This window comes from Pan paniscus, chromosome 17 (genome assembly GCF_029289425.2).
Source record: "Pan paniscus chromosome 17, NHGRI_mPanPan1-v2.0_pri, whole genome shotgun sequence".
Lineage (NCBI taxonomy): Eukaryota > Metazoa > Chordata > Mammalia > Primates > Hominidae > Pan > Pan paniscus.
This window is the reverse complement of record NC_073266.2, coordinates 23916244-23932355: the sequence shown is the minus strand read 5'-3', so window position 1 is coordinate 23932355 and position 16112 is coordinate 23916244. Positions and strand designations below refer to the sequence as shown.

Sequence of the window (16112 nt, the reverse complement as noted above, 5' to 3'; positions counted from 1 at the left end):
CTGGATGGACCTGAAGGCTATTATTCTAAGTGAAGTAACTCAGAAATGGAAAACTAGATATTGTATGTTCTTATAAGTGAGAGCTAATCTATGAGGATGCAAAGGCATAAGAGTAATGTAATAGACTTTGGGGACTTGAGGGGGAAAGCTGGGAGGCGGGTGAGGGATAAAAGCTACATATTAAGTACAGTGTACACTGCTCGGGTGACAGGTGCACTAAAATCTCAGAAATTACACTAAAGAACATATCCGTGTCACGAAAAACCACCTGTATTTCCAAAACCATTGAAAAAACCTAATGATGTATCTTAGAGAGCTAGAAAAACAAGAGCAAACAAAACCAAAATTAGAAGAAAAGAAATAATAAAGATCAAAGCAGAAATAAGTGAATTTGAAATAAATAAAATACAAAAGGTCAATAAAATGCAAAGTTGTTTTCTAAAAAAAAAAAAAAAAACCTTTAGCCAGACTAAGAAAAAAAAAGAAAACTCAGCCAGGCACAGTGGCTCATGCCTGTAATCCCGGCACTTTAGGAGGCTAAGGCAGGGGGATCACCTGAGGTCAGGAGTTTAAGACCAGCCTGTCCAACATGGCGAAACCCCGTCTCTACTAAAAAATATAAAAATTAGCTGGGCACGGTGGCGGGCACCTGTAATCCCACCTACTTGGGAGGCTGAAGCAGGTAGAATTGCTGGAAGTCAGGAGAAGGAGGTTGCAGTGAGCCAAGATCAAGCCACTGCACCCCAGCCTGGGCGACAGAGTGAGACTCCTACTCAAAAAAAAGAAAAAAAAAAAAGAAAGAAAGAAAGAAAAGAAAAAAGAAAAAAAGACTCAAATAAATAATAACAAAGATGAAAAAGGAGACATTTCAACTCTACAACTTATACTGCAGGAATTCAAGATCATTAGTGGCTGCTATGAGCAGATAGATGCCATAAATTGGAAAATCTAGAACAAATGGATAAATTTCTAGACACATAGAACCTAAAAGATTGAACTGTTAAGAAATCCAAAACCTGAATAGACAAACAAGACATGTTGAGATCCATAATAAAAAACCTCCTATGAGAGAAAAGCCTGAAATCTGATGGCTTCACTTGAATTCGACCAAACATGTATACAACTAATAGCAATCTGACTGAAACTATTCCAAAACAGAGGAGGAGGAAACACTTCCAACCTTGTTCTGTAAGGCAAGCATTACTCTCATACTAAAACCAGACAAACGCCTATCAAAAAAATCTATAGGCCAATATCAGCAATAGATGCAAAATTTCTAATAAAAATACTGGCAAGTAAAATTCAGCAACATATTAAAAAGATTATTATAGATGTAAAATTTCTAATAAAAATGGTGGCAAGTAAAATTCAGCAACAGATTAAAAAGATTATTATACCTCATGATCAAGTAGGATTTATCTCAGGGATGCAAAGATACTTCAACATATGCAAATCAATTAATGTAATACATCATATCAACAAAAGAAAGAACAAAAACCAAGATCATTTTGATCCTGAAAATCATTTGATAAAATTTAATATCCCCTCATGACAGAAACCCTCAAAACTATAGAAGAAACATACCTCAACATATAAAAAGCTATATATGACACTCACATTATATGATACTAAATGGGGAAAAATGAAAAGCTTTTCCTAAGATTGAGAACATGACAAGGATGCACACTTTCACCACTGTTAATTCAACATATGGCAGCTAGAGCAATTAGACAAGAGAAAAAAATAAAGGGCAACCAAATTGGAAAGGAAGAAGTCAAATTAGCTTTGCTTGCAGATGATGTGCTCTTATATTTGGAAAATCCTAATTCACTAAAACACTATTAGAACTCATAAATTTAGTCAAGATATAGGATTAAAAAGCTAGCAGCATTTTTATATACCAACAGTGAACAATGTGAAAAAGAAATGAAGAGAGTAATCCCATTTACGATAGCCACAAATTAAAATAAAATACCTAGGAATTAACCAAAGAAATTAAAGATCTGTACAATGAACACTATAAAACATTGATGCAAGAAATTTAAAAAGACAAAAAAGAAAATATATTTTTTGTTCATAAGAAAAATCAGTATTTTTAGTGTCTATACTACCCAATCCAATCTACAGACTTAATGCAACCCTATCAAAACATCAATGATATTCTTCACAGAAATAGGAAAAACAATCCTATAAAGTGGACAGAACCAAAAAAGACTCAGAAGAGCCAAAGGTCTTGCAAGAAAAAAGTTTGCCTTTATGTGGCTGGCTTATTTTTCTTAACATATGACCTCCAGTTCCATCCATGTTGTTGCCAACAACAGGTTCTTATTATTTATAAGTGAAAAGTACTCCTTTGTGTATATGTACACTGGCTTTATCCATTCATCTGTTTTTGATAGACACTTTGGTTACTTCTAAATCTTGGCTAATGTAAACAATGCTGTGTGAAAGGAAAATAAATCTTTGAACCCCCAAATCACTAAGCTAAAGGGACAAGTCAAGCTGGGAACCGCTTAGGGCAAATCTGCCTCCCATTCTATTCAGTCATCCCTCTGCTCACTGAGATAAATGCATACCTGATTGCCTCCTTTGGAAAGGCTAGTCAGAAACTCAAAAGAATGCAACCGTTTGTCTCCCACCTACCCATGACCTGGAAACTCCCTCCCTGCTTCGAGTTGTCCCACCTTTCCAGACTGAACCAATGTACAACTTACACATACTGAAGTCTCATGTCTCCCTAAAATGTATAAAACCAAGCTGTGCCCTGACCTCTTGAGGCTGTGTCATAGGTGTGCATCCTTCACTTTGGTAAAATAAACTACCTAAATTGGATGAGACCTGTCTCAGATATTTTGTGTTCACAGCTACAATAAAAATGGAGGTGCAAATCTCTCTCTGATGGCCTGATTTCCCTTGTGTACATACCTAGGATTGGGGTTGCTAGGTAGTATAGTAGCTCTATTTTTTTTTTTTTTTGAGGAATCTCTAAACTGTTCTCCATAGTAGCTGTAATAATTTACATCCCCACCAAGAGAGTACTAGAGTTCCCTTTTCTCCACATACTCACCAGCATTTGTTATTGCCTGACTTTTGGAGAACAGCCATTGTAACTGGGATAAGATAACATCTCACTGTCATTTTGATTTGCATTTCTCTGATGACCACATGTTGAGCACCTTGTCACATGCACTGTTATTCGTATGCCCTCTTTAGAGAAATGTCTATTCATATTTTTTGCTCATTTTTAATCAGATTATTAAATTTTATCCTATAGAGTTGTTTGTGTGCCTTACATAATCTGGTTATCAATTTTTTTTCTGATGGGCCATTTGCAAATATTTTCTTCCATTTGGTATGTTGTCTCTTCACTTTGTTGATTGTTTCACTTGCTGTTTAAAAGTTCTTTAACTTGATGTGATTCCATTTGTCCATTTTTGCTTTGGTTGCCTGTGCCTGCAGGGTATTATTCAAGACATCTTTACCCCATTTAATTTCCTGGTGAGTTTCTACAATGTTTTCTTAATAGTACTTTCATAGTTTTAGGTCTTAGTTAAGTCTCTAATCCATTTTGATTTAACTTTTTAATACAGCAAGAGATAGGGGTCTAGTTTCATTCTTCCGAATATGGATATTTAGTTTCTGTAGCATAATTTAGTCAATAAATTCCTTTCCTCAATATATATTCTTGAAACCTTTGTCGAAAATAGGTTTGCTATAGCTATATGGATTTATCTCTGCGTTCTCTCTACTGTTTCACTGATCAATACCATGCTGTTTTAATTACTATAGCTCTGTAGTATCATTTACAGTCAAATACTATGATTCCTCCAGTTTCTTTTGCATGTTCTCACACATTTGCTGGAGCTAAAAATTAAATTAATTCAGTTCATGGAGGGAGAGAGCAGAATTGTTATCAGAGGCTGGAAAGTATAGTGGGGGGTTGGTGGGAAGTGGGGAAGGTTAATGAGCACAAAAATAATTAGAATAAGATTTAGTAGTTGCTAGTACAACAGAGTAACTATAGTCAAAAGCAATTTAATTGTATATTTTTAAATAACAAAAGGAATGTAATTAGATTGTAAACAAAGGATTAAATACTTGAAGTAATGAATACACCATTTACCCTGATGTGATTTTTATGCATTTCATGGCTACTTCAAAATATCTCATGTAACCCATAGATATATACAGCTACTACTATGTACTCACAAAAATTAAAAAATAAAATTTAAAAATAAAAAATATATATAAATTTAAGTTGCAAAGCTTAAAAAAAGACCACTGGTCTTCATTTCTTCATAGATATATGCACTTAACACCACGTTGATCACATTGCCTTTGTGGGAATTCCAAAACACAGTTAAGAATTTGTACTACTTCAGTTGCTGTAGCTTTATCCATTCCAAAAGCATGTAGAAGAGAAGGAAAATTTTATTACATGTGCCCAGCACAGCTTTATCTTCTCCCAGTACAGCATGGTACAACCAGGAGAAACTCCCAACTCTATGTTTCTTCCTCAGGAGAGAAAGAAGTGTGGAGTATGTGTCCACATCTCTGGTTTCCGAGGGGCTATCCAAAGATGGGGTTTGGCTCCCCTGACAGAGTGCTGAAGGAAATGGTGGTATACTCTGGATGATGGCTATACATATTTTACATCAATATAAGAAGCAATCCTAAAAATTATATCAGAACTAAAGAGACCACAAGTGTTCAACAATTGTCAAAAAGAGAAATATTGGAGGCATACACCCTGATTTTAAAAACCTATTATAAAGTTACATTAATCAAAATAGTTTATAACGGATTAAAAAGAGACAATACCAGTGAAACAGAACAGAGCACATCAATAATCCCTTGCATATATTATCAAATGAAGAGTAATCTGCACATCCATATTCACTGTAGTATTACTTACAGAAGCAAGTAAGTGGAAAGAACCAACTTAATAAATGAATAAAGACAATTTCAAATATACAAATAAATATTATTCAGGTTTTTAAAAGCAGAAAATGTTGTTATATTCACAATAAATACATTTTTAAGACTTTATGTGCAAAAAGCCAGGCACAAAAAGACAAATACTATACAATTTTACTTACGTAAGATACCTAAAGTAGTTAAACTCCTAGAAACAGAAAACAGACTGAACTGTGTCAGGGGCTAAGTGGAGAAAATGGGTAGTTGTTGTTTCATGGACAACCTGTTAGGACACAAAGCAACTCTTATTCTTTTTAACTTTTAAGTTTGGGGTTATATGTACAGGTTTGTTATATAGGTAAACTTGTGTCATGTGGGTTTGTTGTACAGATTATTTTTTCACCAAGGTATTAAGCCTAGTACACATTAAAGATTGAATCATACAATGTATCCTTTCTTACCACATGGAATAAAACTAGAAATCAAAAGCAGAAGCAAAATTGCCAAATTGAAAAATCTGTGAAACTTAACAAACTCTTTAAGATACTCTTCTTTAAGTGTCAGGAGATTTAATATTGTTAAATGACAATAGTATCCCCAGTGATATTCAAATTCAATGTAGTCTCAATGAAAATCCAAAAGATATTTTTTGAAGAAATATATTTTTAAATTATTACATTTACACAGAATTTCAAAGGACCATTGATGGCCCAAACATTCTTAGAAAAAAAGAACAAAATTAGAGGCACCACACTTCCTGTTTTTAGAATAGATTACAAAGCTACATAAATAAAAACAGTGCGGTACTTGCAGGAAGACAGATGATGGAACAGAATGGAGAACTCAAAAACAAAGCATTGTGTATATGGTCAAATGATCTTCAACAAGGTTACTATAACAACATATTAAGGAAAAGATAGTCTCTTCAATAAATGGTGTTGGAAAACTCTATATCCACATGGGAAAAATTGAGGTTGGATCCTTCCCCTAAACCATACACAAAAACTGTCTTGAATGAGTTAAATATTTAAATGTAAGAATTATAACTCTACAATTTTTGGAGGAAAATATAGGGAGACTGGGTGTGGTGGCTCACACCTGTAATCCTAGCACTTTGGGAGCCCAAGGCAGGCAGATTACTTGAGGTCAGGAGTTCAAAACCAGCCTGACCAACAGGGTGAAACCCTGTCTCTACTAAAAATATTTTTAAAAATTAGCCAGGTGTGGTGGTACATGCCTGTAATCCCACCTACTCAGGAGGCTGAGGCAGGAGAATCGCTTGAACCCAGGAGGGGAAGGTTGCAGTGAGCCAAGATCATGCCATTGCACTCCAGCATGGGCAACGAGAGCAAAACTCCATCTCAAAATAATAATAATATAGGGAGAAAGATTATGACATTGGTCTCAGCAATGTTTTCTTGCATATAACATCAAATACATGAGCAACAAATTTAAAAACACAGAAAAATGGGACTACATTAAATTTATCTCTGCACGCTAAACATTTAGTGAAGTAAGCAGAAGAAAAAAAATTGTATGTTTGACAGAAGTTAACACCCAGAATATATAAACTTTGAAAAATCAACAACAAAGAGTAAGTAACATGATTAACAAATGGACAAGAGATGAAGATGTTTCTCCAAAGATGAAATAATACACATAGCAATTACTGAAAACATTTCTAGTCTTTAGAAAAATGTAAAGCAAAACCACAATGAGATATTATTGTGCATTAATTAGGATGGCCAATATCAAGCAAACAAAAAATAACAAATGTTGTCAAGAGCATAGAGGAATTGAAACCCTTGTGCACTGCTGGTAGGGAAAAAGCGACTTCTGGGCATCTAATCAAAATATGCAGAGTATACTTGAAAGAAATATTTGCACATCCATGTTCATTGCAGCAATATTCACTGTATTCGTTTATTATTGCACTGCTATAAATACCTGAGGCTGGGTATTTTTTAAAAAAAGAGGTTTAATTGGCTCATGGTTATGCAGGCTGTACAGGAAGCATAGCAGCTTCTGCTTCTGTGTCGACCTCAAAAAGCTTCCAATCACAGCAGAAAGCAAAGAGGGAGTGAGTCATCTCACATGGTGGGAGCAGGAGCAAGACAGAGTGAGGGTGGGGGTGCCACATGCTTTTTAAAAATAAGATCTCAGGAGAACTTACTACAGCACAGACAGTACCAAAGGGAATGGTGTTAAACCATTCATGAGAAACCAACTCTATGATCCAATCACCTCCCACCAGGCCCCACCTCCAACATTAGAAACTGCAATCTTAGATGAGATTTAAATGGGAACCCAGATCCAAAATATATCATTTACAAAAGACAAAAAGTGAAAAAACTCAAACGTTCTTCAATGAATAGGTAATTTTTAAAGATGTGCCTTATATATACAATGAAATATTCTTTTTTTTGAGACAGAGTCTCGCTCTGTCGTCCAGGCTGGAGTGCAGTGGCATGGCCTCGGCTCACTGCAAGCTCTGCCTCCTGGGTTCATACCATTCTCCTGCCTCAGCCTCCTGAGTAGCTGGGACTACAGGTGCCCGCCACCATGCCCAGCTAATTTTTTTTATTTTTAATAGAGCCGGGGTTTCACCATGTTAGCCAGGATGGTCTCAATCTCCTGACCTCGTGATCCACCTGCCTCGGCCTACCAAAGTGCTGGGATTACAGGGGTGAGCCACTGCGCCTGGCCACAATTAATTATTCTTTAGCCTCAAATGAAAATATCTTGTCAGATGCTACAATAAGAATAAATCTTTAAGCCATTATTTTAAGTGAAATAAGACACTAATGAAGTGACAGTGTATGATTCCACTTACATAAGACATCTTATGTCATAAACTTACAGAAACAGGCAGTAGAAAGATGACTGCCTATGGTTGGGGTTGTGAAACCTTTGTGGAGCCAAAGATCAAGGAGGGTCATTTGGAAAAAGCAGGCCCTCACCCAGGTGGCAAACTGAAGAGCCCTTGGACATGGCTACAGACAAGGAAATGGCGCACTGAACTTGGTCTTACTGAGGATCCTGAAGCAGTTCTGCAACCTGTCTCAAACTCCTCTCAGCTATAGTCCAGAAATGGTCCTCCTATCAAGAGAGATGCAGGAAGACACACCCAGCCATGGCCCTAGAGGCAGGCCTGTAGATCTTGGCCTCAGCTGTGGTCCCGGAAGCAGCCCTGTAACTCAGTTCTAGCCCTCACAGCCACAGTCCATGGCCAGTTATAGGCACCCAGTTAGAGACCTGTGAAAACTGCTTCAAGGTAGCTAGTAGAAGACAAACCCATTCATACACCTGGTATATGGCCCATCATATGCAGACAAATTTCAAAACCCTACCCTAGTGCCTGCTGTATAGATTAATGTCCACAAGGAAATCTCTACCCTAGTGCCTGCCATATAGATTAATGTCCTAAAGGAAATCTAATCTTTCCAGGTCCCAAAAAGAATCCATGACTATCCTAATCTCTGGTAACAGGACCATCAAAGGCAGACCCCACAGTGACCCAGCAGCACCCTTGTGACCCAGCTTTACAACCCTTCTTCTCTGCAACCCCACAGGTAACCTCATCAGCCTGGGAACCCAACAAAAGGAGATCTTTACCTGCCAAAAACAGTTTACAGAAACTGTAACCATTGTTAGATCCTTCAAATGTACAGAAACAGGGCTGCTTCAGGGACCACAGCTGAGGTCAAGGTCTGTAGGTCTGCCTCCAGGGCCATGGGTAGTTATACTGTGCCACTATCAATGCTTCTACCTTAACATATTACTGAAAGTTTGTATCAGAACAATTAGGCAAGGAAAGAACAAGGCTCTCCAGTTTGGAAAAGAAGTAAAAATGTTACTGTTTGTAGATGACATGATCATACATATGTATATAAAACCTTAGAGTACAACAACAAAAACTGTTTGAACTAATAAATGCATTTATTAAAGTATCAGGATAATCAACATACAAATACTTGTGGGGTTTTTGAGACAGGGTGTCACTCTGTTGCCCAGGCTCACCTCAAACTGCTGGGCTCAAATGATCCACCTGCCTCAGCCTCTGAAAGCACTGAGATTACAGAAATGCAGCACTGCACCAGGCTCAGCATACAAATATTTGTTGCATTTCCATACAGTAACAACAAACTTTCCACAAAAAAAGAAACAATTTTTATTTACAATTGTATAAAAGAAGTTTAATCAAAATAAATTTAACTGATGATATAAAAAATTTATACATTAAATACAGTAAGATATTGATGACAGACATTAAAGTAGACCCAAATAAATAGAAACATATTCCACTGGAATAATTAATACTGTCAAAGTACCATATTATCCAAAGTAATCTACGGATTCAAAGTTTTAGTGGAATTTTCAAAAGTAATAGAAAATAAAATTGTAAAATTTAAGTGTAACCTAAAACAACTTGAAATAACCTGAGCAATATTGAAAAAGAACAAAGCTGGGGGCATCATACTTTCTAATTTCAAACTTTATTTAAAGGTTATAGTAATGAAAAGAGTGTGGTATGTGCATAAAAACAGATACAAAAACCAATGGAACACAATAGAGAGCCCAGAAGCAATCCATGCATACAAGGTCAACTAATCTTTGACAAGAGCACCAAGAATATACAATGCAGAAAGTATAGTCTTGTCAATACACGGTGCCAGAAAAACTAGATATCCACAAGCAAAAGAATATAATTAGATTATTTTCTTTGACCATACCCTAAAATTAACTAAAAATAAAAGACTTACATGTAAGACATAAAACCTTAAAACTCCTGAAGAAAACATATTGGAAAACCTTGTTGATATTGGTCTTGGCAACAGCTTTTTGGATATAACACCAAAAGCATAACATCGAAAGAAAATATAAACAAGTGGGACTGCATCAAAGTAAACAGCTTCTGCACAGGAAAGGAAAAAAAAATTTTTTTAAACCTTACAGGACAGAAAAATATTTGCAAGCCATGTATAAGAAGTTAATATCCAAAATGTGTAAGAAACTTCTGCAATTCAAAGCAAAACAATGATGATGATAACCTATTCAAAAACAGACAAAAGATTATTTTACCCCAAAGAAGACATACATACAAGGGAAATCCTGTATGTTGTCAGTGAGATGTAAATTGATACAGTCATCATAAAAACCAATAAAAAATAAAAATAGAAGTATCATATAATCCAGTAATATCACTTCTAGGCATACTACTACCAAAGGAAATAAAATTAGCACCTTGAAGAAGTATCTTCAGCCCCCACGTTCGTTGTAGTATTGTTTACAACAGACAAAATATGGTGTGTGTGTGTGTACATACACACACACAGAGAAGAATACTATTCAGCCATAAGAGAAGGAAATCTAGCCATTTACAACATGGATACACCTGGAGGACATTATGCTAAATGAAATAAGGCAAACACAGAAAGACAAACTGTATGTTCTCAATTAGATGGGGAATCTAAAAATGTAAACTCATAGAAGCAGAGAGTAGAAGGGTGGTTGTTAGTGCCTGAGGGTGGGAATATGAGATGTTGTTCAAAGAATACAAATTTAGTTACAAATTGAGCAAGTCTGAGAAATCTAATGTACATTAGCATTAGATTAGCCAGATAGCATTGTTTATAGTAAGTAATACTGTAACATATGCTTAAAATTTGCCACAACAGTAGACCTTAAGTATACTTACTATAAAAAAAAAGGTTATCCATGTAAGGTAATAGATGTGTTCATCAACTTGACTATATTTTATTTCACAACGTATACACATATCAAATCATTACATTGTACACATTAAATATATAGTTATACAATTTTTATTTATCTGAAAAATCCATGCCACACAAACACAGTCATAGAGTAAGTCCTCACTTAATGTTCAAAATAGGTTCTTGAAAACTGTTGGCTTTTTTTTAAATGAAACAACACTGCTATATGCCATTCAAATACCTTTCTTTTGTATCAATTAAACTATGGTAAAATTCATTTTCTTAAACAATATGTTGCTTCACTTACAGTTACAGCTTCTAGGAGCTATCAACATTAAGAACTGAGTATACACATATACGATTTATATAGGTATGTGTATGTGTATCACCTTACACATTTATACATATAGATATATCTCAATGACACAGTCCCAGCAGGCTCCCTACTAAATAAGACAAAATTATAAGATAATAGTTATTAAAAAATAAGATAATAGATGGCTTAATATTTGCTTAGCAATGTTCTAAGCTCATTAATGACACAGGGCATTTAAAAAATCTAGAAGGTGAGTAGATACTTTTAATCAGTGGTGTCCAACCAGCTCTTTGAATGAGAGGACTTTTTGCTTATCTGTGGTGACGAATATCATGAAAACTGCATGAACCTTTTTTCTTTTTAGCACATCAGCTATCATTAGTGTTCGTGTATTTTATGTGTGGCCCAAGACAATGTTTCTTCTTCCAATGTGACCCGGGGAAGCCAAAAGGTTGGACACTCATTCTTTGAACTATAATTTGAAAATCTGCACATACAGAGTTTAAATTACAAATCTCAATTTATTCTAAAGCAGTAACACTTTGAGGTAAAATAACATTATATTTTTTCATATTTAGAAAAATGCTTATTGTTCTGATAAAATTGCTGAGTAAGGATTTTTGTAGAATCACATTTGCAATCTCTACAGGATTAAAAATTATTAAGCGGAAAAGATGCAACATCTGTCCCTGGTGTTGCTGGGATTTCTGAACCAAATCCCAGTATGTCCCCTACTCACCTTACACATTTTAGACATGATGCAAAAAGAATATCTGAAAAAGATACTTTAACATAGAACTCCTCAAAAATACAAATATTCCTATGTATCCAAAACCAATGGAAAAGCAGACAGATCATGCAGCCCTTTAGAAGTGATAAAGGGGACACTGGGTCTCACTGTAAACTTGAAGGGAGATCACTAAAGAAAAAAAAAAATTCTTAGAAAATTTAAGAGCATGAGACAGAAGATGTCCCTGTCTGTGAATATGAAAACAAAACAAAACAAAAAACACAACCTTTTCAGAAATTATTTTCATTGGAGCAAAGCTTCCCAAACTACATTTTTTTTTCTTTTTGAAAATTCACATTTCCAAGTGATTTTTTTTTTTATTATACTTTAAGTTCTAGGGCATGTGCACAACATGCAGGTTTGTTACATATGTATACATGTGCCATGTTGGTGTGCTGCACCCATTAACTCATCATTTACATTAGGTATATCTCCTAATGTTATCCCTCCCGCCTCCCCCCACCCCACGACAGGCCCCAGTGTGTGATGTTCCCCTTCCTGTGTCCAAGTGTTCTCATTGTTCAATTCCCACCTATGAGTGAGAACATGCGGTGCCTAAACTACATTTTAAGGCCTGGCTTCCTTCTTGACCTTTGGTCCCCTTGCCTGTGTCATCTCCTTCATTCACCCTCACTTACTTGGGGGTTTGGCTACTGTCTCATCTATCTTCAAATTGTAAGGCTCTTTTCTTTGCTCCAGACAGGTGACCAGGTCTGGTTAGAGATAGCAACACTTGTTTTATTAAAAAAAAAAAAAAATCAACATGACTGTTGCTGGGGATTCTCCTATGCTAAGCAGAAAAGAGAAATTACAAATGATTCTAGAAAATTAATCCAAAAATTGTTTCCTGACAGAATCTTTAGAATATTTAAGTATTTTAAATCTGCAGGTTCTAAGTTCCACTACCCAGTACTATCGAATCAAAAATAACTGGTACGGGGCCGGGAATGGTGGCTCACGCCTGTAATCTCAACACTTTGAGAGGCCGAGGCAGGAGGACTGTCTGAGCTCAGGAGTTCAAGATCAGCCTGGGCAACATGGCAAAACCCTGTCTCTACTAAAATACAAAAAATTAGCCGGGCGTGGTGGTGCATGTCTGTAGTCTCAGCTACCCGGGAGGCTGAGGCAGAAGTGCTTGAACCCAGAAGGCAGAGGTTGCAGTGAACCAAAACTGTGCCACTGCACTCCAGCTTGGGTGACAAAGCGAGACTCCGTTTGCAAAACACATAAATAAATAAATAAGTGGTACAAAATGAATGTAAAGGTGTGGGAAACAATATTTTATGTCATTCAATTTCTAAAACTACCACTAATCTAGAGTAAAGGAAACAAATTAGCTCAAAAAAAGAGAAGGTTTATGTAAAGATGAATCATCATAAAGATTTTCTTTTTGGCTGGGCATGGTGGCTTACACCTGTAATCCTAGCACTTTGGGAGGCCCAGGCGGATGGATCACCTGAGGTCAGGAGTTCGAGACCAGCCTGGCCAACATGGTGAAACCCTGTCTCTACTAAAAATACAAAAAATTAGCCAGACGTGGTGGTGGGCGCCTGTAATCCCAGCTATTCGGGAGGCTGAGGCAGGAGAATCACTTGAACCCAGGAGGTGGAGGTTGCAGTGAGCCAAGATCGCGCCATTGCACTCCAGCCTGGGTAACAAGAGCGAAACTCTGTCTCAATTAAAAAAAAAAAAAAAGATTTTCTTTTTTACACTAGCAAACTCCCATTTTTTCTTGAAGAAAAGAACTGAAATTAATTCATGCAAAGCAGAAGCTCTCAAGAGATAGTCTACAAAGAAAGAAAATAAAACTCTGAGGGAGAATTAGGAATTATGTATTGAAGTTATTCTCACCCAGGGAGACCAGGTTTCTGTAGTTCTCCAACATCACATCTCTATATAAATTCTGTTGGGCAGGGTCCAGGCATTTCCACTCTTCTGGAGAGAATTCTATGGCCACATCCCTGAATGTTAAGAGTTCCTGAAAACACATATATCAAGTGACAGAGCTCTTAATTTGACTAGAGATGAAATGAGTTAAAATAACTAGTTCTGACTTATGTGGCTGACTAGGATTATCTGATAAAATAACTTTTAACACAGTAATGTTCTCTAAAGCATTCTGTAACTCTGAGGGAAAAGGATGCCAGCAAGCAATTTCTGCTGCTGCAATGGAAATATGAGCTGCACTGACCTACCTCTACCAAAACCAAGCAGAGCAGGCCCTGTGACCTCCTTCTGGAACAACGGGTGAACTCACCTCTCATTAAAGTATCTGGAAGCCCTCATGTTTGACCCTGGCCTCACTGCAGAATCATGCGAGGAACTTAATTTAAAAAACAGGGATGTTTTCACCCAGAACAATAGACAGGATCTCTGGGGAGGGCACAGGTGATGGTCTCTCTTCAAACTCTCCATGTGATCCTATTGAAAGACTGCACTGAGAGGCACTTAACTAAGCACTGCCTCTTAAGCTTCGATGTGCATATAAATTATTTGGTATTCTAGGCCTCACTGTTACAAAATTTTGCAGGTTTAAAAAGGGTCCATGAATTAGCTTCTTATAACAAGTCTCCTGTTAATGCTGATATTCCTCCTCGTAGACTCATTATAGTACCACTCAGCTAGAGAAAGCAGGCACACAAAGAATCCCTTATCCCAACACCCTTATCACAACACACACATCCTTCATCCAAAGAAAAGACCACCAGTCATCAGCCTGAAACTTGGCATTCTCTGCAGGCCCTTTTACATAGTTTACAAAGGCAGGAGATAATGGCAATGTCTGAATAAGTCTGCAGTTGAAAAACATGTGCACAAGCATTAATGCAATGTTTATGGAGCATGTACTATGTGCTCAAGAGTATGTCACAGAGCACTGTGCTGGGAAGCTCACATTATGTGTTAATTCTCATAACAGGTTTCTGTAGAGGTGGGTACTAATTGTCCCACACTTCCCAGGATTTAAATGCAGGGCCTGCCATTTCTATTTCTTCTGTTTTCCTATCATTGATTTTAAAAATAAAATGTATAGAATAATAGCTCATTTTAGACAGATGGAGAGATACGGAAAGGAACTGTTAACTGCAATTCAGTGTTTGTATTTACTTTGACACTTGTGAAGAAATCATTGAAACTGCAGGAATGGAGAACAGGTTGCTGGATGGGATGTCTCTAGAAACACTGGTTTTAATTTTTTTTTTTTAAGACTGAGTTTCACTCTTATTGCCCAGGCTGGAGTGCAATGGTGCGATCTTGGCTCACTGCAACCTCCGCCTCCCAGGTCCAAGCAATTCTCCTGCCTCAACCTCCCAAATAGCTGGGTTTACGGGTGCCCACCACCGCGCCCAGCTAATTTTTAGTATTTTTAGTACAGCCGGGGTTTCATCATGTTGGCCAGGCTGGTCTTGCACTCCTGACCTCAAGTGATCTGCCCGCCTTGGCCTCCCAAAGTGCTGGGATTACAGGCATGAGCCACCGCACCCGGCCTAATTTTTTAAAAAAGAATTTAAGGCCCCAAAGTATATAGTTTTTCCCCTTTTATCTCCTTTTGGGTTTCAGGAAATTGTGAGCACCAGCTGTGGAGAGGCAGTAGGGGTAGTCACTCCAAACTCTGATCTCCTCTAGGCAGTTCTGTGAGAGATTTCAGTGTGGGATCAGACTTGGAGAAAGTTTAGCAGCAGAGGGTGGATCTGCGCAGGGTTGGGACAGATCTCCATGCTGCTAAGAATTTTCAGTTTTATCTTTTCTAAGCCTGACCAAGAGAAATTTGATTTTCAGAGTTTGTGCAATTTTAACCTATTTTAGCCACTTCCCTATTTTGTAACATACGATAAGAAGGAATTTAACCAAAACCCTTACGTTTTCCTAGAGCAATTATATTAGAAGGTAAATATTTATTCTTAGCAAGGTAAAAACAATACAAATAATAACTTCTCTTCTGTCCATGAATAGACCTTCAGTTGGTGGCATCAAAACTCAAAACAAGGGATGTGACCCAAATGAAGCTTAAGTCTCCTCTACACCTTCCGTCTTTGTGCTTAACACACGATGCTGAATTCAACTACTTATTCATGTGCTCTAGATTGCAAGTTCCTTCATGGTAGGGACCATGACTGCTTCATCTCTTTTTCTAATGACATACGAAATAGAAGCAGGTAGCTTATTGACCAGTTTGAGTCTCCAGATCTCCTCATTTTTCACCAAAGAACCAGAAAACTGAAGCAACTCCCATCTGGGTACAAATCAAGGAAATTATTTCTGTGAGGGGAGGAACAAACCCTGGCTGAACCATTTCTCTTCCTCTAAAATGGGGGCAGAATTTAAACCTTGTAGTCGGACTGACCCCAATTTGCACAGGACATCCTCAAATGTC

At 37.1% G+C, this 16112-nt stretch overlaps 1 protein-coding gene across 3 annotated transcripts in view; it reads right to left on the bottom strand.

The window, feature by feature from the left end:
• ZNF519 (zinc finger protein 519) overlaps positions 1 to 16112 on the bottom strand; it is a 61401-nt gene that overhangs the window by 39624 nt on the left and 5665 nt on the right. For all 3 annotated transcript variants that reach the window (XR_010110132.1, XR_010110133.1, XM_034943435.3), the window contains exon 2: positions 13592 to 13718. Coding sequence is in view for 1 of the 3 variants with exons in the window: in XM_034943435.3 (XP_034799326.2) it covers positions 13592 to 13718 (127 nt within the window). In the remaining 2 variants the exon portion in view is untranslated. The remainder of the gene's footprint in view (positions 1 to 13591; positions 13719 to 16112) is intronic.